The sequence below is a fragment of the Kluyveromyces marxianus genome, chromosome 5 (assembly GCF_001417885.1).
Source record: "Kluyveromyces marxianus DMKU3-1042 DNA, complete genome, chromosome 5".
NCBI lineage: Eukaryota > Fungi > Ascomycota > Saccharomycetes > Saccharomycetales > Saccharomycetaceae > Kluyveromyces > Kluyveromyces marxianus.
In genome coordinates this window covers 84,720-106,285 of record NC_036029.1, presented here as the reverse complement: position 1 = coordinate 106,285, position 21,566 = coordinate 84,720, and the positions used below count along the sequence as shown (strand labels likewise).

Genomic DNA, 21,566 nt, shown 5'->3' with positions numbered 1-21,566 from the left:
TTTAATATTGAAATTATTTACAAGTTAAAATGTTATTTCCTAAGGTACTATGAATGTTGATACATCACCCAGAGCAACTTTCACAAGTCGCACCTTCTATAATATTACAAATCAACGGAGTTGTATCATGGATTCCGTATATATCACCCTGGGAAGAATTATCACTTTTATGGTTCTCATCATTAGCATGATCTGGATACTGGCCTAAAAATTTCTTGGGGAGTACTTTGGTAGTGTCGGATGCGTGTGTAGATAATTTGTCTAATAAGGTATTTTCATCATTCAAAGTAAATTGTATAGCACGAGAAGCTGCCTGAGTTCTAAGATAATACATCCCTGTCTTCAATCCCTTCTTCCATGCATAAAAGTGCATTGATGTTAATTTTCCCATAGTTGGTTCACGCAAATACAAGTTTAGAGACTGAGACTGATCAATGAATGGAGCTCTATCTCTGGAAAGATCGATCAATTTTTTTTGAGAAATTTCCCAAACAGTTTTGTATAAACTCTTCATCTCCTCCGGCACACCATCAATGGTTTGAATGGAACCATTATCTTTTAGAATTCTATTTTTTAGCTTTTCGTTCCATACTTTCATTTTACAAAAATCATCCACCATATATTGATTAACGATTGTAAATTCTCCAGATAGCACCCTCCTGGAATAGATATTAGAGGTCATAGGTTCGAACGATTCTGTGAAACCCAATATTTGAGAAGTTGAGGCAGTTGGCATTGGACCAACTAAAAGTGAATTCCTCAAACCAGGCCCATTAGTAATTTGTTGCTTTAAGGTATCCCAATCATCGAATAAAAAATGATAGTTTTCCTTATTCAAGCCCCACATATCAAATTGAAGTTCACCCTTTTGAGCTGGTGATCCTGGGAAACTTTCGTAGTGGCCATATTTCTCAGCGAGTTCAATAGATGCCTCAATTGCGGCATGGTAAATAGTTTCAAATATCTGTTTATTCAATGTGGCAGCATCTTCTGATTCAAAGGGTGTTCTACAGAGCATAAAAGCATCTGCAAGTCCTTGAACACCAATAGCTAATGGTCGGTGTCTTAAGTTGCCTCTTTTTGCCTCTGGGATAGGGTAAGCTCCAACATCTATAGTTCTATCTAGATTCCTAACCAACACTTTAACAACACGATGAAGAGTTACAAAGTCAAATACAGGAGAATCATCAGAAGTTATTTTGACGTACGTAGGTAGTGCGACTGATGCAAGATTGCAGACTGCTACTTCCTCTGGTGAACTATACTCCACGATTTCACAACAAAGATTAGACGACTTAATGACACCTAAGTTTTTCTGGTTGGACTTCTCATTGCATGAATCCTTATAAAGCATGAAAGGAACTCCTGTCTCCGTTTGACTTTGTAGAATTTCCGACCAAATTTGTTGCGCTTTCATTTTTTTCATTGGAATCAATTCTCGCTCATACTTTTCATATAGGGTTTTGAACTCTGTACCATAGCAGTCAGATAAACCTGTTGCTTCATCTGGACTAAAAATGGACCAATCTTCATTATTTTCAACACGTTGCATAAAAAGATCCGGAATCCATAGAGCATAAAATAAGTCTCGGGCCCTCATTTCTTCTTTTCCGTGATTCTTTCTTAGTTGTAAGAAGTCAATAATATCCCCATGCCATGGTTCCAAGTATATACAAAAGGCACCAGGGCGTTTGTTCCCACCTTGATCGACATATCTTGCTGTGTTGTTAAAAACCCGCAGCATAGGAACTAAACCATTTGAAGTACCATTCGACCCTGAGATATAAGCACCATTTGCCCTTATATTTGACACATGTATTCCAATACCACCAGATGCCTTTGATATCAAAGCAGTCTTGTGTAAAGTCTTATAAATACCATCAATAGAGTCTTCTTCCATAGCCACAAGAAAGCATGATGACAAATATTGATTTACTGTACCGCTATTGAACAAAGTAGGTGAAGCGTGAATAAAATACTTTTGTGACATTAATTGGTAAGTCTCAAGTACTGCATCTATATCATTAAATGGTCCGTGAATAGCAAGAGCAACTCTCATGAACATAAACTGCGGAGTTTCATAAGTTTCCTCATTGTTTCTCTTCATCAAATATGACTTACAAAGTGTCTTCCAACCAAAATATGTAAAATAATAATCTCTTGACATATCTATGGCCTTGTCGATTTGGTCGCGGTGCTTTAAAGCATATTGATAAAACTCCTCTGATATGAGATTTTTAGATAAGCTTCTACTAGACAGTTTGCGTCTCTTTGATTGATCTTCTGGCGCATCCACAATCTTTCGTAGTTTAGCTAGATTCTCTGTAAACGTCGATTTACCGATGAGTTCATGCAACTCTCTAATCTCTACTCTTGCTGCTAGTGTAGAATAATCAGGATGGGTACTAGACATTGCCGCAACTGTTTCGGCCACATATGACACAAATTTTGCCTTATCGGTAAGTTCATTTGGGGCACCTAATAAAATCTTATCCACAACCAAGGTTATATCTAAATAGTCCTTGTTTAATCCGAATGTAAGAGACCCTAAAAATTCAATTAATTTATCCTTGTTGAATGATTTCTTTTGAGATGACTTCGCATCCCATAGTTCAACGGTGTCTGTCATTGAAAATTAATGACTATTAGGTATCTAACTATATTAGATCCTTACTAATCACCGATATAGATGAACTAAATCTTAATGTATTCCTAAAGTATTTTTTGATTGAATGAGCAAAGTTAACTGAGCCCTTTTAGCTCTTATTGTTATCGGATATGAGTTTCAGACATACAGATAGATGCCTATCACTAATTGTAATAATTCTTTTTTTTTTTTTTTTATTAAATTCTTTTAATTTTCCAAAATATAGAAATGTTTGAAATTCGTCAGTTATCAGCGTCTAATGTGAATAGATAGAAACCAGAGAAACTGAAACTGACAATGAATCAAGTAGAAATAAGATTGGCAAGATATTTCTTTTTTAAAGTTGTCCATAATAAACAGAAGAAAATGTAATATTGTTACATAAGTTTATTATTATTCATATACTATTGCTCTCATGGTTTAGCTTTATTTATACGGGAGGTAGAGAATGCGAGAAGCCATTTAATATTCGTGAGAAGAAATTTACACGCTGTAGTCCACTCCAAAGAGGGGGAAGAGCTTTTCAAAAGTATTGACAAACCATTGATTTTATCATCCGAGATATCATACGGTAATTCTATTGATGCTGGTTCACTTGTGTTTGATGAAACATTTTCCGATAATTTCTTAATGATCTCAAGGATGGCTAGAAGAGCCTTATCTATGGGATTTTCTTTATGGAAAAGAGAGCTTAGGCTAAACTCACTACCACCATATGCTTTTAATACAAACCATTGATCTGTCTGCAGGTCTCGCTTCTCAATCACGGAAGTAGATCCCATTGGCTTTAAATTATAATCTGGTAATGGTAATGACGTTTTCTCCACAATTAGGGATAATAACAATACTACTTGACCCAGAGCGGCATTTATTTCTGTCCAAGGAACCTGGATTTTTGGAACACTTCCCAAACGTAACTCATTTATAGTTCCAAATGGACCTTTGTGAGATATTCTGAATGTCTCATTATATATGTTAAGTTTGCGGAGACTGTCGATATGATTTAACGTAACGACACGCTGATTTTTGAGCGATTGTATATCTTTAATGAATGAAAGGTGTTCCATTTGTTGGACATTTTTCTCTCTTAATTGCTCAAGTTGCTGTTCTTGTTTCTCTTTTAGCTGACTTTGGAGAGTCTGGATATCATTTTGAAGGAGATCATTCTCACCTTCTAGTTCCTGTAGTTGCCGTAATAGTTCCTCTTTCTCCCGTTTTAAATTTTTGAGCTCTTTTGGTCCTTTATTACCATCGCTATATATTTCAACGGAGTTATTCTGCTCCTGGATTCGCTTCATAAATTCATGGTATGTATCCCTTTTCTTTAATTCTTGATTATACTCTTCCTTAAGTTTCTCCAACAATGTATCACAACAGCCTTGACACACTGGATAGTCTATATTACTTTTACAGGATAAGATATTGAAAATATTACTGAGTGCACTTATCCTGGATGACAAGGTCTTATTTCTTTCATCATAATCTTCATCGTCTACAAATTCATCGCCATTATTTTTGAACTTTGTCAAACTAAACTCAGTGTCTGTTAGGAAAACATATGACTCTGCAGTCACGTTTTTGGCTTGTCCTATTCGAAGTTGCGATGGACTTTTTACTTGATTTATGATCTTTAATTTTTCCTGAGGTATGATATTTCTATCGTTTTCGCCATTATGTTTGTTATTATCACTGTTATCCGTATTAGTTTCAGAATTTAATAGTAGATCCCTTTGGGCCATAGATAAATCCACCAAGGATGAATCAATGTCCAATAAGGAACGACAGTTCATACATCTTAGTGTTAAGTCCCCCATTTGTGTTTATCGATATTGGGACTTACATCACACTCTCATAGCAATATCTACAATCTTGTCTAAACTTCAAATTGCGTAGCTTTTAATTAATCATTACTCTTAATTTTAAAATAAACAATGATAACAAAAACAAAAAATATTTGTATACATGATGACAACTTTTCAAAAGAACAAAGAAGATCATCTACAGGTGAAAACTTCAATTTCAGCAGTGTGCAGTAAGGTAGCATTGTCTATAATTTAGGGGTTATGAGTTTGATGAATCGAAAATTATTTACACACTTATATATATACAAGAATTACCACTTATAGTACCAGTACAAATTCAGTGGAGGGTTGTGTATCTCTTTTAGCAATTCGCTTGCATCTGTTTGGTGTAATCTTCTAGCAAGGTTGTCACTTTTAGTTTTCTCCATATACATCTCCTTCATTTTACTCAAGGTATCAGGTTCATTATGATCCATGATATACGTATCCGAAACCAATGGGCGGTCTGGACACAGATCTGTAGGAACTTTACTCTCAATATATTTATCATAGCTTGTTGATATGAGTTTGGCTAAAGGTTCTCTAATACACACCTTGATGCCTTTTGGAACCCATATCTCATAAAGGCCGTTGAAACTGTATTTACCTGTAGGTTTTACCTGGAAGTAACCGATGTCTTTTATAACAATTTCAACAGTGCCCTGGAAAGGCGGAATAACGTGCCTATCAAACATCTTAATATCCGTATATGGATGTTTCAAGCAGAAATACTTTTTAAGTGGGTGATTAGCATTTTTCAGGACCTCCTCGGAAACAGATATAGCCTTTTCAACATTCGAGAACTCATGTTCCATCACAGGTATATAATTCACAACTTGATTAATAGTAGATTCCGGAGGAACTAGATGAAAGATTCCCCCGAAAGACAAACATTTACCATTCTTAGATCCTTTTAGGCTAACGTATCGCTGTTTTATTAATTTGTCAATTTTGAACTTTGAAGTTTTCCTAATATCATCGAGATTTTCCTTTTCGATAATTTTTGAGAGATCAACAGTCTCAGAAGGACCAATAGTGTACCCAGGTAAATCATTGACAATTTTATCATCTATAACATAGGTTTGAATTGCCTGTGTAAAATTTGGTATGTGAGATACCCCACCTTTATTGAAGTTTATTCTATCTCTAATTGTTTTGATATTTTGGATGCCTTTATGCGGCCCAATAACATTACCTTGCTTGTCAACTTGGGCTTGAAATGAATCTAGCCGCTCTTTGAGCAATGAATTAATCAAAGAGGTCTTTCCAACATTTGGATTACCCAATAGGAAACACCTCTTAGCGAGCGAATTTAGAATTGATGGAATATTCCATTTTCTGACGCTGGAAAAAAGCACAACCTTCTTGACAGGAACACCAATATGACGTTTACAAAATTCAGCGAAAAACGCAGAACCTTTATGAGGAAGAATTGCTGATTTATAAGTGATTTGATCGGCTTTGGAGAGTAATAAATAGTTAATATTCTCTTTTTTCATGAATGCAGCTTTATTTAAAGTGAAAGGGAAATCTGCTAGTGATACAATGTGGTAGACATTCGCAATATGGGGTAGGGCACCTTTAATATTTTCAAAATAGTGTACTGGAAAACTTTCAGTGTTATATTTATTATGGCTAAGCGCCTCGATGCATCGCTTACATGTCAATCTCTTTGGAGTTGACAATTGATAATCATCGTCAACATCAGGATCTAAAACACCAATTTCTGACTTTTTCTGCTGCAATTCTTGCGTAAACATTAAGTATTTTAATTTCTCAATGGAATCTTTGCTATCATGAGTCTTCACGAAGGGTTTGGGCTTTTTACAATATCCAAGACCATCTGGATTATTGGATTGCAATTCTATACCACAACTTTTGCATGATATAAAACGACACGACCTTCGGAAAGCACAGGAAGACAGTCGCAAGAAACTCATTACCAGTGTTTTAAATCTGAAGAGTAAGAGTCTGGTTGATTGCAAACGCCTTGAATGAAAATTATTAAGCTTTATATCTTGTATTCATCATCAGGCATCGCGATGATGTATATCTTAACACTATGCTAAATAGTGATATTAAATTTTATTACCCGGATAAAAAAGAAACGATGTGAAAAGTTTTCCAAGCTGAGGAAACCTGAAAGATGCGATGAGATGAGATGAGATGAGATGAGCTAGGACTTTAAGATGTGTTTTAACTAAAATTAGTATAGACAGATTTCTCAGATAACCAATCCCATTCAAACCAGAAGTATATACCACACACACGTCAAAGATGGGTAAAGTTTCTAAAGCTACTAAGAAGTTTCAATCGAAACATTTGAAACATACGTTAGATCATAGAAAGAAATTGAAGGACCATGCTAAGAGAACAGCGGGTCGTAGAGGTAACAAAACCGAGGAAGAAAAACAGGCTGCTGCTTTAACTAAAGAGGATCAAAAATTAAAGCAGTCTGCTAAGGAAGAAGTTTTCAAAGATATGAAAGTTGAAGAGTTCTTCGATAATACAATTGACATTCCAAAAATGTCCAAGAATTTGACAAAAGACACTCAAAATAAAAATGCAGAGAACAACAGTGAGTCTGATCAACAATCTTCAGCTGAAGACGAAGAGGATGTTAACATGGATATGCATGATTTGGCAGAGAAGGATCCGGATTTCTATAAGTATTTGGCAGAAAATGAACCAGACTTATTATCTTTCAAAGCATCAAATCCTTTAGATGATATTTCGGATGAAGGAGAAGAAGAAGGTGATGAAGATGTTGCAGAAAAACCAGTTAAGTCATCTAGTGATGCAAAGGTTGAGGTTGACATGAAACTTGTCACTAAATGGAAGAAAGATTTAAAAAAGAGTCCATCCTTCAAAACAATCAGAAGTGTTGTGGCAGCCTTCAAAGCAGCTGTTAACATGAACAAAGAAGAGAATGTTGAAGACTACAAGTTTTCTGTTTTGGATGAAAAAGCATTCCATGAGTTAATGTTTATTGCACTTGTCGATATGCCTAAAGCAGTTCAGAAGCTTACCCCATATAAAGTTGGAAAGAATGAAACAAGAAATTTGCCATCAAGCAAAAATGTCTCCAAGCTTTCGTCAGTTTTAAAAGCACATTTGCCATCTTTAATTTTGCTATTAAGCGACATAAACAATACAGATGTAGCATCAATGATACTACATTCTACTTTTGAATTACTACCATATTTCATATCCTTTAGAAGGTTATTGAAGGAATTGATAACTCAAATTGTTGAAGTGTGGTCTACCACTAGAGATGTCGAAACTCAGATTGCAGCATTTGCATTTTTGAATAATGCTTCTCGTGAATACAAAAAGGCTCTTTTAGAAATTGTCTTGAAGGCTACATACTCAACTTTCATTAAATCATGCCGTAAAACCAATATTAGAAATATGCCATTGATCAATTTCCAAAAGAACTCTGCTGCAGAGCTTTTCGGTATTGATGAGGTTATCAGCTACCAATCAGGGTTCGAATACATTAGACAACTTGCCATTCATTTAAGAAATAGCATCAATGCTACCACCAAGAGAACCTCGAAGGTAGACCCAACAACCGCATACAAAATTATTTACAATTGGCAGTTCTGTCACTCTTTGGATTTCTGGTCAAGAGTAATTGCTATTCAATGTAATCCAGAAAAAGAAAATGGCCATGAGTCTCCTTTAAGGCAATTGATTTATCCATTAGTCCAAGTTACTATTGGTGTTATTAGATTAATTCCAACTGCTCAATTCTTCCCTCTAAGGTTCTACTTAATCAGATCTTTGATCAGAATATCACAAAATACCGGTGTGTTCATTCCAATTTACCCATTATTATCCGAAATCTTATCATCCACTGCATTCACCAAGAAGCCTAAGAAATCTACTTTGCCAGCTTTCGATTTTGATCACAATATCAAGTGTACACAAGCATACTTAGGAACAAGAATATACCAAGAAGGTCTTGCTGAGCAATTCGTTGATTTATTGGGTGAATATTTTGTTCTATATTGTAAAAGTGTCTCCTTCCCAGAATTGACAACCCTCGCTGTCATCTCTCTACGTCGTTACATTAAGCACTCAGAAAACGCCAAGTTTAACAAAATGCTCCAAAATGTTGTAGACAAGATCAATCAAAACACCCAGTTCATTCTAAAAAAGAGAGGTGATGTCGACTTTGGTCCAAATAATAGATCTGAAGTGGAGAGATTCTTAAATGATATTACATGGAAAGAAACACCTCTAGGGTCATGGGTTGCAGTTCAACGCGAAGTCAAGGAAGAAAAGGCTAGACTACTAAGAGAATCATTGGAATCTGACGATGAACAAGGGGATGAAGAAGAATTGTCCGATGGTGCACAAGATATAGAAATGGATGATGATAACTCTGAAACTGAAAAATGATTTATCTCCGGTATTTACTATCATAATATCTTAAATGATATTTTTTGTTATGAAAAAGTATATTTTGATAATACTCTTAGCGGCTATTTTCTTTTTCGTCTGAATAATATATACAAACAAGAAATGGAGTATTTCAACTTCAAACTTTATATAACATTGTATACTACAACCATCTTCCCAGCAGATATAATTACTACTAAAAAGTGTCATTCATTATACATAAACTTCAACCTTCAGCAACCTTTTAAAATTTAACAAACATGAATTCTGAATTTGATAGTGACCGGACCTTGGTTCCAGAAAGTGACGTAAGTGATCTTAATATCAAGTGTTCACCTCAGACACAGAGAAATAAACAATTATCAAATGATGAAGAAAGTAACCTGAAGATATTAAAAGAGATCAGGAAAGTGGAGAACGAAATTGATCGGGACATCAGAGAGTTGGCCAAAAAGGAAGTTTTGTTGAAAAGAGCAGTAAAGGTACTTGAAACATACAGCAAAGAAGTTAAAACACTTGAGTTAATTGAAAAGTGGCGTGCCATATGTCAGTGTGGTATGTCATACTTACACAACAGTATATTGATGAAAATTGATCGAATGGGGGGATACCAAGAATATAGAAAAAAGGAAATGGATGCTGCAAAACGTCAATTAGAGTACTACTATGACGATGGTATACAACAACAAATGGAAGATATTCTAGAATCACCTGATTTCTTTCATTTACCTGAAGAAGAAAAGAATGAGATCAGAGATAGGATAGACGAGAAGGTTAAGGAAGCAGAAGAAGAAAAGCAGAAACAATTAAAAAAAATTGAGAGTAATTTCCAAGCGCAGGACGCTAATGAAATGACTCTGGAAGAATTGGCCTCGAAAATAAAAGTAGATTTCAGCATGGTGTACCCAACCCAATAAGATGACATCATGAAAATTATACTAAAATATAGATAAAATGCATCATTATTACTTGTTATAATATTGGTTGACTTTTGATAATGTCAAGGTAATTAAGTATATTAGCTTACAAATAGTTAAATCAACTTTTATACATGTTCTCAGGTTTCAAATTCGTCTCCTAATTTCAATCTAGGTGCAATGTTCATCGCTAATAATTCTTGGAAGAGTAACTTAGCAGCATAAGGGATGGTCATTTTGACGACATGTTCGGTGGTCTTACAAGAAGTACACCAACCGCTGTAACCCATTAGACCACACTTTTCACAAACATCAACTTCGAACGCATCTGAACTGATCATTAATCTTTCTAAGAGTAATTGAGAGGCACCATATGCAATAACACAGTCACGTTCCATTTCACCCAATCTTAAACCACCATCTCTAGATCTACCTTCCGTTGGTTGACGCGTCAAAACGGCTCTTGGTCCTCTGGCTCTGGCGTGCATTTTATCTAAAACCATATGCTTCAACTTTTGATAGTATATTGGACCAAAGAAAATGTACGCCTGTAGACATTCACCGGTGATACCTGAGTATAGCATGTCCTTACCCGAATAATTGAATCCGTTGTCAACAAGGATTTTAGACATATCCTCTAGTTTGGAACCACCAAAGCAAGTACCATATTCTAAACTACCATTTAAAACACCAGCCTTACCTGAGATAAGTTCAATCATCTTACCAACGGTCATACGAGATGGGAAACCATGAGGGTTCATAATAATATCAGGCACAACACCTTGGTCATTAAATGGAAGATCTTCCTGTTGAACGATAATACCACAAACACCTTTTTGACCGTGTCTGGAAGAAAACTTGTCTCCAAGTTCAGGTCTTCTATTCTGTCTCAATAAAACTTTGATCAATGCTTGATCATTGTCAGATACAGACATCATCACCTGATCAATATGAGATGGTTCCGGTGCACGATAAACAACAGGAGTCTCTTTGTATTGAGCCTGTGTTTGTGCTAAAATGCTATCCGATGCATTAGTTGGGATTGACTTATTAACATATATTTGACCACTCTCAACCTTCATTCCTACCTCACCGAGCCCATCTGGACCAAGTGCTTGGTGTTGCCATATAGGTTCCCCTTTTTCATCCACTCTCATACCACCAATGATATCTTGTGTATGGTTGGGGTATCTTTTTAGAATAGTTGTGTTCTTACGACGTGTTTCACAACGACCAAAACCTCTGTCAATGGAAGACTTGTTTAAGACCAATGCATCTTCAATATCGTAACCAGAATAGGACATGACAGCAACAGTGGCATTTTGGCCTGCTGGAAGTTTATCGTAGTCAATTAATTCAATAGTCTTGGTCTTGACCATAGGTTGTTGCGGATATATCATGAGATATAGTAATGTGTCTATTCTCTTAAATTGATTATAAGCTATAGCACCAATAGCTTGCTTACCCATCGCACATTGATAAGTGTTACGTGGAGATTGATTATGATGTGGGTAAGGAATTAAACCCGCAACAGCCCCTAAAACTGTGAAAGGCTCAATTTCAAGATGTGTTATTTGCTCAGATAAATCACGTTCATATAAAGCAATGAAAGAATCATTTTCCTCGTTAACATCTAAATATTCGACCAATCCTAGCTTTAAGAAATCATCGAACTGCAGCTTACCAGCAAGAAGGTCCCTGATATGATCCGCAGTAACACTGGACTTACCGTCCTGAACAATAATCAGAGGTCTACAAATTCTACCACCGTCTGTTGCAATATGGACTGCTTTTTGATGTGTATTTGTGTAAATGGAAATAAATTCAGAAACCTTCCCAGTTCTTCTTAAACTTCTGAACTGAGTAACGAATTTTGTTGGGAATCTGGTCGTACCGATAATTGTACCATTCAAATAAACCCCGAAGTTTAAGTGAAGCGAAGCACTATCCACTAAACTTATGTTTTCCACACCTAACAAGAAACATATTTTCTTAATTGGTCCTTCTTCATCGTCGGTAGTAATATGTGTCATTAGAGCCAAATTCTTAACTAAACCACAGGCTTCACCTTCTGGAGTATCAGATGTGCACAACATACCAAATTGAGAAGGTTGTAAAGCTCTAGGACCTGAAACCTTTCTGGATTTTTCAAATTGAGATGAAATTCTTGTCATCATACCAAGGGCAGATATATATGAAAGCCTAGATAAGACGTGGGTAACACCCGCCCTTTCCATCTTGAAACGTTTTAAAGACCAATTACCGGTAGAAATTGCACGATTCATACCAGTTGTGATGTTGTTTGAATGAACATTAATTGTCAAAAGTGCATCATACATTTCCGCACGGTTTGGCTTCTTCAAAACTTTGTCGATGTTAGCTTTGAAGTCATTGTTAAACTTTTTAAACAAATCTTCAAATAATAAAGACATTAATTGACCAGCCAATTCTAGACGTTTATTACCAACGTAATCCCTATCATCGACCATTTTTGGATCTTTAATTGCCATGACAACTCTACGGGTCATCATAGCTATATATAGTGCCTTCTCTCTAAAGTCAAGAGCTTCTACAGTCAAATGAGCAATGACTGTTGTTGCTATAGCCTCGATACCTTCTTGTAGGATAGATAATTTTTGTCTTCTAACTGTTTTCACTTTAGCACCAATAAATTCAAGAGCTTGTAATTGGGTGTATATATTCAACTCAGCAGCTTCTTCGAAATTAACTGCAAAGATATCTTGGTAACTACTATCATTACCACAGACTAACTGCATAATTTCCAAATCAGAAACAACACCACATGCTTTTAAGACAATTACTATCGGAATTTCTTCAGCAATAGAATTGTGTTTAAGGTATATTTTATCATTTTTGGTGACAACATATGTCTTAGATTTTCTCTCGTGTGTAGAAGAAGTAACGGAAGCTTGAACAATGGCTTTTTTTTCATCAGCTTCAACAATGATACGATTCTTCGATAATTGTTCTTGCACTAAAATGACTTTTTCTGTACCGTTAACAATAAAATATCCTCCTGGGTCAAGAGGACATTCGTTCAATCTTGCCATGTCATTATCTGCCGCACCATCCAAAATACATTTGTTTGATCTTAACATGATTGGCATTCTTCCAATCTCCACATCTCTGTGCAAAACGATAGACCTACCCCTAGTGTACTCAATATCAACATAGATTGGAGTACTGTACGTCATATCTCTTAGTCTACATTCGTGTGGTGGAATCATAGCCACTTTGTTCCCATTATATTTATGACCGACCCTGATATCCACATATTTCAAATAAAATTCCGGATCAACATCTGAAAGTATTACCTCATTAGCTTCGATAATTTTTTTCAAGTCGACATCTACAAAGTAGTTGAAAGAATCCAAATGCTGTTTCACTAAACCCTTCACTTTCAAAAATGCAGGTAAAAGATTCCACTTATCCTCTGCAGTATTAATCTCATCGGTTAATTTCTTACCTCTAAAAACTGGCTGTAAAAGAGCATCAAAAGCTTCATCTTTCTCATAGTTAGTGTGGTCATGAACCTCTGCTTTAACCATCTTTATATTAATTAACAGAAGATATCACTTCTTGACTAATGACGGTTTTAGTTATCCCCGTGATCTGACAAATTCAGTATCCTGCTATAAGAGAAAACTTACCAAATCTTCTTGTATCCAACTTAGAGTAATTGAACACAGATTAAGAAGTAGAAGTGATACACTACCGTTTCCCGTAGACTCTTCCTGGTCAGAACTCTGTATCTAATGTAGTTTAAATTTACTGCCTAAATGTCGAGATGAGCTTCGCTATTTTTCATTACGAATTTGATTTCAAAAGAAATTTTTTTTTGATGGTAAAAGGGAAATAGACGACAAGTCACGTGTATTCCGTCCATAATGATAACCTGGTTAACACGTGACTTCAGTTCATGAAGCATAATGTCAAACCTTCCAATATACAATGAGAAAGTTGTATACTTCAATTTTAAGTTGTTGACTGTAATAAAACTGTAATGATTGCAAGATCTGATCGTAAGAGGAACTCTAAGTAAAATTGTGAGCTTTGTTAATTAACATAGATAATTGCAGGTCTTTTGACTCCTAAAGATGAGCCTGAATCTCTTCAAGACCACTGTCAATGATTATTTAGAAGGCCTTCCCGAACAAGTTCAGTCAAGGCTCTATGAGTCTCCAGCAACATGTTTAGCAATTTATAGGTTACTTTCTCCAATGGCTAAATTCTTTATGATGTCGATGTTATTCCAAGATCACGATGTTTCTTTGAGAGATCTAGATAAATGGGTGAAACATGATGCCAAGTTCCAACTTCAGTACTCGATCAAGTCTATGAAGTCTTTAAATCTTATCATAGAAGGTGAATCAAAACAACCGTTCATGATTCAATTAAACCCCATTTTTAAGAAGTCATTCAAAAATGTTTTGACTGGTGGAGAAATTAATAATTCCTTTGGTGATGTTACAGATGATGATAATAACGTTTCTATTGTCATGTTGGATGAATATAGCGCCGAGAAATGGGAAAATATTTTACACTATATGGTCGGGACGCCTAATACTAATGCACCTGGTGGTAAAGTTCTTGATCTATTACAACATAGTGGTTTGATGGAAGAAGCGAACTATGGCGAGTTGAAGATCACAAACCAAGGTTTTCAGTTCTTGTTGCAAGATGTCAATGCACAGATATGGACACTACTTCTTCAATATTTGAAGATGGCTGAAACTTTACAGATGGACCCTGTTGATGTTTTGAATTTTATTTTCATGTTAGGTGCATTACAATTGGGGAAAGCTTACAAGGTAGATATGTTGAGTAATACTCAAAGGATCATGTTACAAGATATGAGAGACTATGGTTTAATTTATCAGAATCAGTCCGACTTCAAGAAATTCTATCCAACAAGATTGGCCACATTACTAACATCTGATACAAAAGCATTCAGAAGTGCATCAGTAGCCTTGGATAGCGTTTTACACAAAGCCAATGATGGAGCTGCAGCCACAGAAGGTGAAGGGCTTCCAGATGAGTCTGCGGAACAAACTCAAGATGGTGCTTTAATTATAGAAACAAATTTCAAACTTTATTCATATTCTAATTCTCCATTACAGATTGCAATCTTATCATTGTTCGCACATTTGAAATCTAGGTTTGCCAATATGGTCACAGGCCAATTGACTAGAGAATCAGTAAGAAATGCATTGTTGAATGGTATCACTGCAGATCAGATTATTGCATATTTGGAGACCCATGCACATCCAAAGATGAGGCGATTAGCAGAGGAAAACTTGAATAAAAAACTAGAACTTGATTCATCCACAAATGAGACCCTTCAAGTTTTACCGCCAACTGTTGTGGATCAAATCAGATTATGGCAACTTGAATTGGACAGAATCATGAGTTACGAAGGGTATTTGTACACTGACTTCGACTCATATCAGGAATATCAGACTGTGGTTGACTATGCTAAAGATATTGGTGTGTTGTTATGGCAAAATGATAAAAAGAAGATGTTTTTTGTATCCAACGAAGGCAATTCTCAAGTGCTTGATTTTCATAGACGAAACTTTAAAAAATGAAGCAAGCAATCAGTTTGATAATTTAATGACCACTTAAATATTTCTTGTTAATATATTTAATTCTTATAGCATTTTAACATCAGATAAATCTCATGTACGATGTAGAACCATATTGTTTTAGGCAGTACGTGGACTTTTTGTATATCATAATTTCATTTTAGGGACCTAAAAAATAGAACATAGGGAAAAATTTAAAATTAGTAAAGCCTTATTCAGTGTTTTATCTATAAACAGGAACTATTATACAATTATACCATCGCTTGCATATACATTTCAAAGGGGAAATGGAAAAATTGATGCAATAAACAAAGCACTTGTTTTCTTTTCAAATAGTAGGAAAGTAAAAACAATGCAAATAATCCATTCAAAATCCTAGCGTGTCGTCGTTGTCAGAAAAGAAAAAAATTAAGTAAAGCTCAGGTATGATACAAATATGGCAAATACCCAGTAATTAAAGGTGACAACGAAACACAAACGTATCATTCTATAGTAATGCAGTAAAACAAAATAAAAAAAAAGAAGGGGAAAGGGTGAATGAATTCAAATCCATGATAAATAATAGTGACAAATGAGTTCAATTGTAAAGAAAATTTCAATTAGGTATGAAATAAAATAAAGACCCATTTTCTATCATGAATATTCTTGGAATGGTAATGATCAACATTATTCCATCAGAATACACAAGCAAATGTCAATCAGGGTTAATATAACAAAATATCAGAATATAATCAGTTTCAAGTTTGAAGCCTTTATTATGCAGGGAAAAAAAAAGGAATCTCAAACCAAAACGTAACACTAGTGTACAATTGCATAATACGGTTGTGAAAACAAATAAAAGAGAAAACACCAAATAATTCAAAGCAATAGAGAAAGCGTGAACTGAGAAAGATCTCTAAAAGAGAAAGAAAAAAAATTCTCAGTAAAACAAAATGTTGATAAAAAAACGGTATGTGGATCAAAAAATTCTTGAGAAAATAAAATAATACTTCTTCCCAACAATTTTTTGGAGTCGCTTTGAAAGACGGTGAGATCACCACCAACCAGAGTTGGAACTAGAAGAGTTGTTTGAAGAACCCCAGTTACTGGAAGAGTTGCCCCAGCCACCGCCGCTGCTGTTACCGAAGCCACCGCCATTGCTGAAGCCACCACCGTTGGAAGCACCACCACGACGGAAATCTCTAGTTCCGCTACCACGGGAGTAACCACCTCTGGAACCACCTCTACCGCCACCTCTACCTGAAGAAGCTTCTCTCATGATAGTGGTCAAGAAGGAAGGAACCTCTTGGTTGGCTTCGGACAATAAGTTTACCAAATCCTTAGCAACATTCTTGTTACCACGGTTGAAGAATGCAGTGGCAACACCGGTGTTACCGGCACGACCAGTTCTACCAATTCTGTGGACATAATCATCAATATCGTTTGGCAAATCGAAGTTAATGACGTGGGTAACGTTTGGAATATCCAAACCTCTGGCAGCGACAGCAGTAGCAACCAAGATAGTGGCTCTACCAGTCTTGAAAGCGGACAATGCACGCTCACGTTCACCTTGGGTACGGTCACCGTGAATAGCAGTAGCCTTGAAACCTTCCATAATCAAGAAGTCAGTCAAGGAGTCAGCAGCTCTCTTTGTTTCGACGAAAATCAAAGTCAAACCATCGGCATCAGCAGATAGCAAATCCAACAAGGTATCGTTCTTGTCAAAGTCTTCGACGTATAGAATCTTTTGAGTAATGTTTTCGGAAGTAGAACCGACCCTACCGACAGACAAGAAGATGTAATCCTTCAAAAAGTCGGAGGCCAAGTGTTGAATTTCACTTGGGAAAGTGGCGGAAAACATTAATGTTTGTCTGTTTTCGACGCTTGGCATGTCGGAACCTTCGACGATTCTTCTGATTTGAGGTTCGAAACCCATATCCAACATTCTATCAGCTTCATCTAAAACCAAATACTTAACGTTGGCCAAGGAGATGTAACGACGTTCCAACAAATCAGTCAAACGACCTGGGGTGGCGACTAACAAGTTACAACCGTATCTCATTTGCTTGATCTGTTGATCGATACTGGCACCACCGTAAACAACCATAGGCTTGACCCAAGATCTATAAGTGAACTTCTTGGCTTCATCGTAAATTTGGGTAGCCAATTCTCTAGTTGGAGCCAAAATAACGGCGGTTGGGTAAACCTTCTTGATATAAGAGTTGCCCGCATTTTCTGGGGTTGGAGCTGGACCAGAGGAGAAAGAGGAGGACAAGACTGGGAACAAGAAACCACCAGTCTTACCGGAACCAGTTTGAGCACAAGCCATCAAATCTCTACCATTGGCAACGATTGGAACGGAGTACTTTTGGACCGGAGTTGGCTTAGTGAATCTAGCCAAGTTGATATTTTCCAACAACACTGGGTCTAATGGAGGAGAAGTGAACTCAGTGATTGGTTCTGGGACATCGGTACCGGATGCTTCGACTGGGATATCGTCGTAGTTGTCAAAGTTAATACCAGATGATTGGAAACTCTTGTCTTCGGCTGCACCAAACAACTCTAGTTCAAGGTTGGCATTTCTTTGAGCTGGAACGTGCTTACCATCGATCCATCTACCAGAAGAGTTGTTACCACCGTAACCACCACCGTTTCTGCTGTCACCTCTACCGCCCCAGTTAGAGCCGCCCCAGTTGAATGAACCTCTTCCACCACCTCTACCGTATCCACCACCTCTTCTGTCATCACCACCAAAGTATGAACCTCTTTCTGACCCACCGAAGTTGTCAGAACGACCACGGTAGTTACCGCTACCGCTTCTCTGTTGACCTCTCACATGAGGAGGAACGTATGAACGTCTACCACCGGTATTAGAACCAGATCTAGCGTTATCGTCTTGCACTGACAAATTAGACATATTTTCAGCAATATCAGACATATTAGTAATTATTTTTTAAATTGTCTTATGCTACTTCTTTGCGCTTGCTTTATTGTACAAACGAAATCTATTCAAACACCTTAAAGAAAAGTATAATATAAATTAAAAAAGGCTGAAAACACTTTAATCCTTTAAAACGTTTTTCATCCAAAATGCCTTTAAAAATTCTCTGTAATCACATAGTAGTCTCTTTCGCTTTATATACAAAAAGCCTTTTTCCAGGTTTTCTTCTTTTTTTTTTAAACAAATATTTTCTTTATTTTTTTTCTCTCGAATAAGTGATGCACGGGCGATGCTTTTTTCTTTTTTCTTTTTCCTCCCAGTTTTCAGTAAAAAAAAAAATTTATATGATGTCGGACTGTGTTACCCTGATGATTAACATTTTAATTTTTTTTTTTTTTTTTTTTTTTTTTCATTCGTCTTCGTGGTAGCTTCGCTTCATATTATGTGGCCTTCCCCTCCGACTGACTAGTGGACATTAATTATTTGACTTTTGTTCGGTTTTTTTTTTTGTTTTTTTGGGTTGGCGTTGGCGTTTCAAAGTATTACCCGATCCTCCAGTTGTACCAGAAAATCTTGGCGCGCGTCAGTTTCTTTCTGCCTGGAGAGCAGTACGCAAGTTAGAGTGCGAGAAGGTTGCAACAGAGGATCAGGCAGGCGGAATCTCAGATACAGTTTCAAATACAAAATAAGATAGAGGTGAGGAAGGGTTTCCAATCTGAACTACTACGGTGACGTTCAAATAGATTTCTTGGCTTCAGGTTTTTTTATATAAATGGCCACTGATCCATCGACTTATATGTTCAGTTCATGCTAGCTTCCATTATGCTTGCTAATTCGTTATATTTACATTAGAGCATTTTTTTTATTCACTTCATGAATATTAGGCTTTCGTCTTTACTAGCGATAGTAAGATAGCAGAATGATTTACAACAGGAATAGTTTCAGTCTCTCTGATATGTCATCGGCAAAAGCTAGTGTATCTCTAGATGGAGACAATGACACGAACATCAGCAAAGATTTTGAGCCAGCTACTTGTAGTGGTATAGTTAGTAATGCGAGCGACGGAGAAATGGCGGTTTGCGAAAACACACCCAATGAGTTGAAACAAACGATTAAGCCTTTCCATGTTTTGATGATGTCAACAGCTACAGGCATCGGGACTGGTCTACTTGTTGGAAATGGTAGATCAATTGCAATTGCAGGTGTTGGAGGTACTTTGGTTGGTTATCTTATCATTGGTATTATGTTGACTTGTTGTATGCAAACTGTAGGTGAGTTAGTTGTTGCCTTTCCAAGCATGCCTGGAGGGTTTAACTCTTACGGGAAAAGGTTCATAGATCCATCCGTTGGGTTCACTACATCATGGTTATTCTTTTTAAACTGGACGGTAGTTCTCCCCTTGGAGATATGTGTTGCCTCAATGACAATTAAGTTTTGGAATGAAAGAATATATCCTTGGCTCTTCGTTTCACTTTGCTTTGCGATGGTATGTTGTGTGAACTTTTTTGGAGCTAGATGCTACGCAGATGCAGACTGTATTTTTAACTGTTTGAAAGTGCTCATGATCGCAGGTTTCATCATCTTGGGTGTTCTAATCAACACTGGCGTTGCTGGTACAAGCGGATACATTGGACTAAAATACTTTCACAATCCAGGGTTCTTCAGAAACGAGGGAAACCTTTTCAAATCAATTGCGACCACTTTAGTGACGGCTTGCTTTAGTACTGGTGGGACAGAATTTGTCGCATTGAGTTGCGCCGAGCAGAATAAAGATGATATGCCGAGGAGTATTCGAAGAGCCTCTATTCAAGTCTTGCTAAGAATTGCTGTTATCTTTTGTGTTTCATTGTTCATAATCGGTCTTTTGATACCTTATAACTCTCCATTTTTGATGGGTTCCGGTTCTGAACTGACACACGCATCTCCATATGTTGTCGCCTTAACTACAAATGGAGTTAAAGTTGTTCCCCATATTGTAAATGCAATTATTTTATTGTCGATTATTTCAGTTGCCAATAACGCAATGTACAGTAGCTCCAGGACACTCCACTCATTAGCGGATCAAGGATTTGCCCCTAAATATTTTTGCAAGTTGGATATTTCTGGAAAACCTTTTAGATGTCTTTGTGTTTCGGCAGTTACTGGTATGTTTTCTTTCATTGCAGAATACAAAGATCAAGAGACTGTTTTTGTTTGGTTACTCTCGATAAGCGGTTTATCTACAGTGTTTACTTGGAGTATGATTTGCATTTCACATCTAAGGTTCAGAAGTGCAATGAAAGAGCAAGATCAAAGTTTGGATCAACTTGGATACAAATCTCCATGCGGTGTTTATGGTAGCTATATTTCCTTGGTTATTTGTGGGATACTACTAATAGTTCAGTTTTGGGTATCGCTTTTCCCTATTGGATCAAATGGTAAACCAGATGTAGCATCATTCTTTCAAAATTATATGGCTGTTCCGGTGGGACTCTTGCTTTATCTTGGTCATAAATGCTATACGAGAAACACTCAGTTGTTTATTAGTGCAGATAAAATTGACATTAACACGAACAGAGACATATATTGGGTAGATGACGTTATTGGGAAAAAAACAATTTTCAAAGAGCTTGATGAAGACACAATGGAACAATCTTCGGCTCTCTCTGAACCCCGAAACAAGTAAGTTATAAGTTGACGTTAACATGATTGGAAATATAATCAAAAAGTATCTAAGAGCCTAATGGAAAGGAGGACCTATGTTCATATAGGGTAAGCACTTTCTTTTGTTAAAAAAAATTAAAAAAAAAAAAAAAAAAAAAAAAACACAGTGCAGTTAGAACTGATCTAGTTAGTTACTTTATATTATGAATAATACTTTTGAAAGTTTACAGGATAACTGTTTTTTGGTTCTTTTAGGTCTTACCATCTTTAATTACTCATTAAATAACCCCCGAAGTTCTTCTTTGTTACCCTCTTTCCCTCTTATAATGATGGCTCAGTCTTTTTGGATCCCTTTTAACTTCTGTTTTATTTATCAGCCCGGGTAATACTCTGTTTCACAAGATCGAAAAAATTTCAAGTTTATCAAAACCATTTATTTCAAGAGTTCAATAGACCGTAGTCCTTCATTGGTGTTACAAAAGAGAGTTTCTATTCCGCTGGTGAACAACTGTGGTGTTAAAGAAGTTGACGTCTTCACTGAACAATCCACCGATATTGATTATACAGAGGTGGAAAGGATTATAA

General features: G+C 36.4%; 9 protein-coding genes across 9 annotated transcripts; 4 read left to right on the top strand and 5 right to left on the bottom strand.

Annotated features, from left to right (window-relative positions):
• Nucleotides 1-64: 64 nt before the first annotated feature.
• RNR1 (ribonucleoside-diphosphate reductase large chain 1) lies at nt 65-2,629 on the bottom strand (the record flags this gene model as incomplete). Its single annotated transcript, XM_022820014.1, has 1 exon — nt 65-2,629. The coding sequence occupies one exon, from the start codon at nt 2,627-2,629 to the stop codon at nt 65-67; it is 2,565 nt and encodes an 854-aa protein (XP_022676521.1).
• A 431-nt stretch (nt 2,630-3,060) lies between these two features.
• On the bottom strand, nt 3,061-4,461 carry VPS30 (beclin 1; the record flags this gene model as incomplete). The annotated part of the gene is made up of 1 exon (XM_022820013.1): nt 3,061-4,461. One exon carries the CDS (start codon nt 4,459-4,461, stop codon nt 3,061-3,063), a length of 1,401 nt encoding a protein of 466 aa, XP_022676520.1.
• Nucleotides 4,462-4,760: 299 nt separating this feature from the next.
• On the bottom strand, nt 4,761-6,428 carry GEP3 (Gep3p; the record flags this gene model as incomplete). Its single annotated transcript, XM_022820012.1, has 1 exon — nt 4,761-6,428. The coding sequence occupies one exon, from the start codon at nt 6,426-6,428 to the stop codon at nt 4,761-4,763; it is 1,668 nt and encodes a 555-aa protein (XP_022676519.1).
• Nucleotides 6,429-6,765: 337 nt separating this feature from the next.
• On the top strand, nt 6,766-8,895 carry NOC2 (mRNA-binding ribosome synthesis protein NOC2; the record flags this gene model as incomplete). The annotated part of the gene is made up of 1 exon (XM_022820011.1): nt 6,766-8,895. The coding sequence occupies one exon, from the start codon at nt 6,766-6,768 to the stop codon at nt 8,893-8,895; it is 2,130 nt and encodes a 709-aa protein (XP_022676518.1).
• A 260-nt stretch (nt 8,896-9,155) lies between these two features.
• On the top strand, nt 9,156-9,812 carry MEI5 (Mei5p; the record flags this gene model as incomplete). Its single annotated transcript, XM_022820010.1, has 1 exon — nt 9,156-9,812. The coding sequence occupies one exon, from the start codon at nt 9,156-9,158 to the stop codon at nt 9,810-9,812; it is 657 nt and encodes a 218-aa protein (XP_022676517.1).
• A 140-nt stretch (nt 9,813-9,952) lies between these two features.
• RET1 (DNA-directed RNA polymerase III core subunit RET1) lies at nt 9,953-13,381 on the bottom strand (the record flags this gene model as incomplete). The annotated part of the gene is made up of 1 exon (XM_022820009.1): nt 9,953-13,381. One exon carries the CDS (start codon nt 13,379-13,381, stop codon nt 9,953-9,955), a length of 3,429 nt encoding a protein of 1,142 aa, XP_022676516.1.
• Nucleotides 13,382-13,930: 549 nt separating this feature from the next.
• Nucleotides 13,931-15,421, top strand: TFB2 (TFIIH/NER complex subunit TFB2; the record flags this gene model as incomplete). Its single annotated transcript, XM_022820008.1, has 1 exon — nt 13,931-15,421. The coding sequence occupies one exon, from the start codon at nt 13,931-13,933 to the stop codon at nt 15,419-15,421; it is 1,491 nt and encodes a 496-aa protein (XP_022676515.1).
• A 1,030-nt stretch (nt 15,422-16,451) lies between these two features.
• DED1 (DEAD/DEAH box helicase) lies at nt 16,452-18,335 on the bottom strand (the record flags this gene model as incomplete). The annotated part of the gene is made up of 1 exon (XM_022820007.1): nt 16,452-18,335. The coding sequence occupies one exon, from the start codon at nt 18,333-18,335 to the stop codon at nt 16,452-16,454; it is 1,884 nt and encodes a 627-aa protein (XP_022676514.1).
• Nucleotides 18,336-19,257: 922 nt separating this feature from the next.
• AGP1 (high-affinity glutamine permease) lies at nt 19,258-21,003 on the top strand (the record flags this gene model as incomplete). Its single annotated transcript, XM_022820005.1, has 1 exon — nt 19,258-21,003. The coding sequence occupies one exon, from the start codon at nt 19,258-19,260 to the stop codon at nt 21,001-21,003; it is 1,746 nt and encodes a 581-aa protein (XP_022676513.1).
• Between the last annotated feature and the right edge of the window lie 563 nt (nt 21,004-21,566).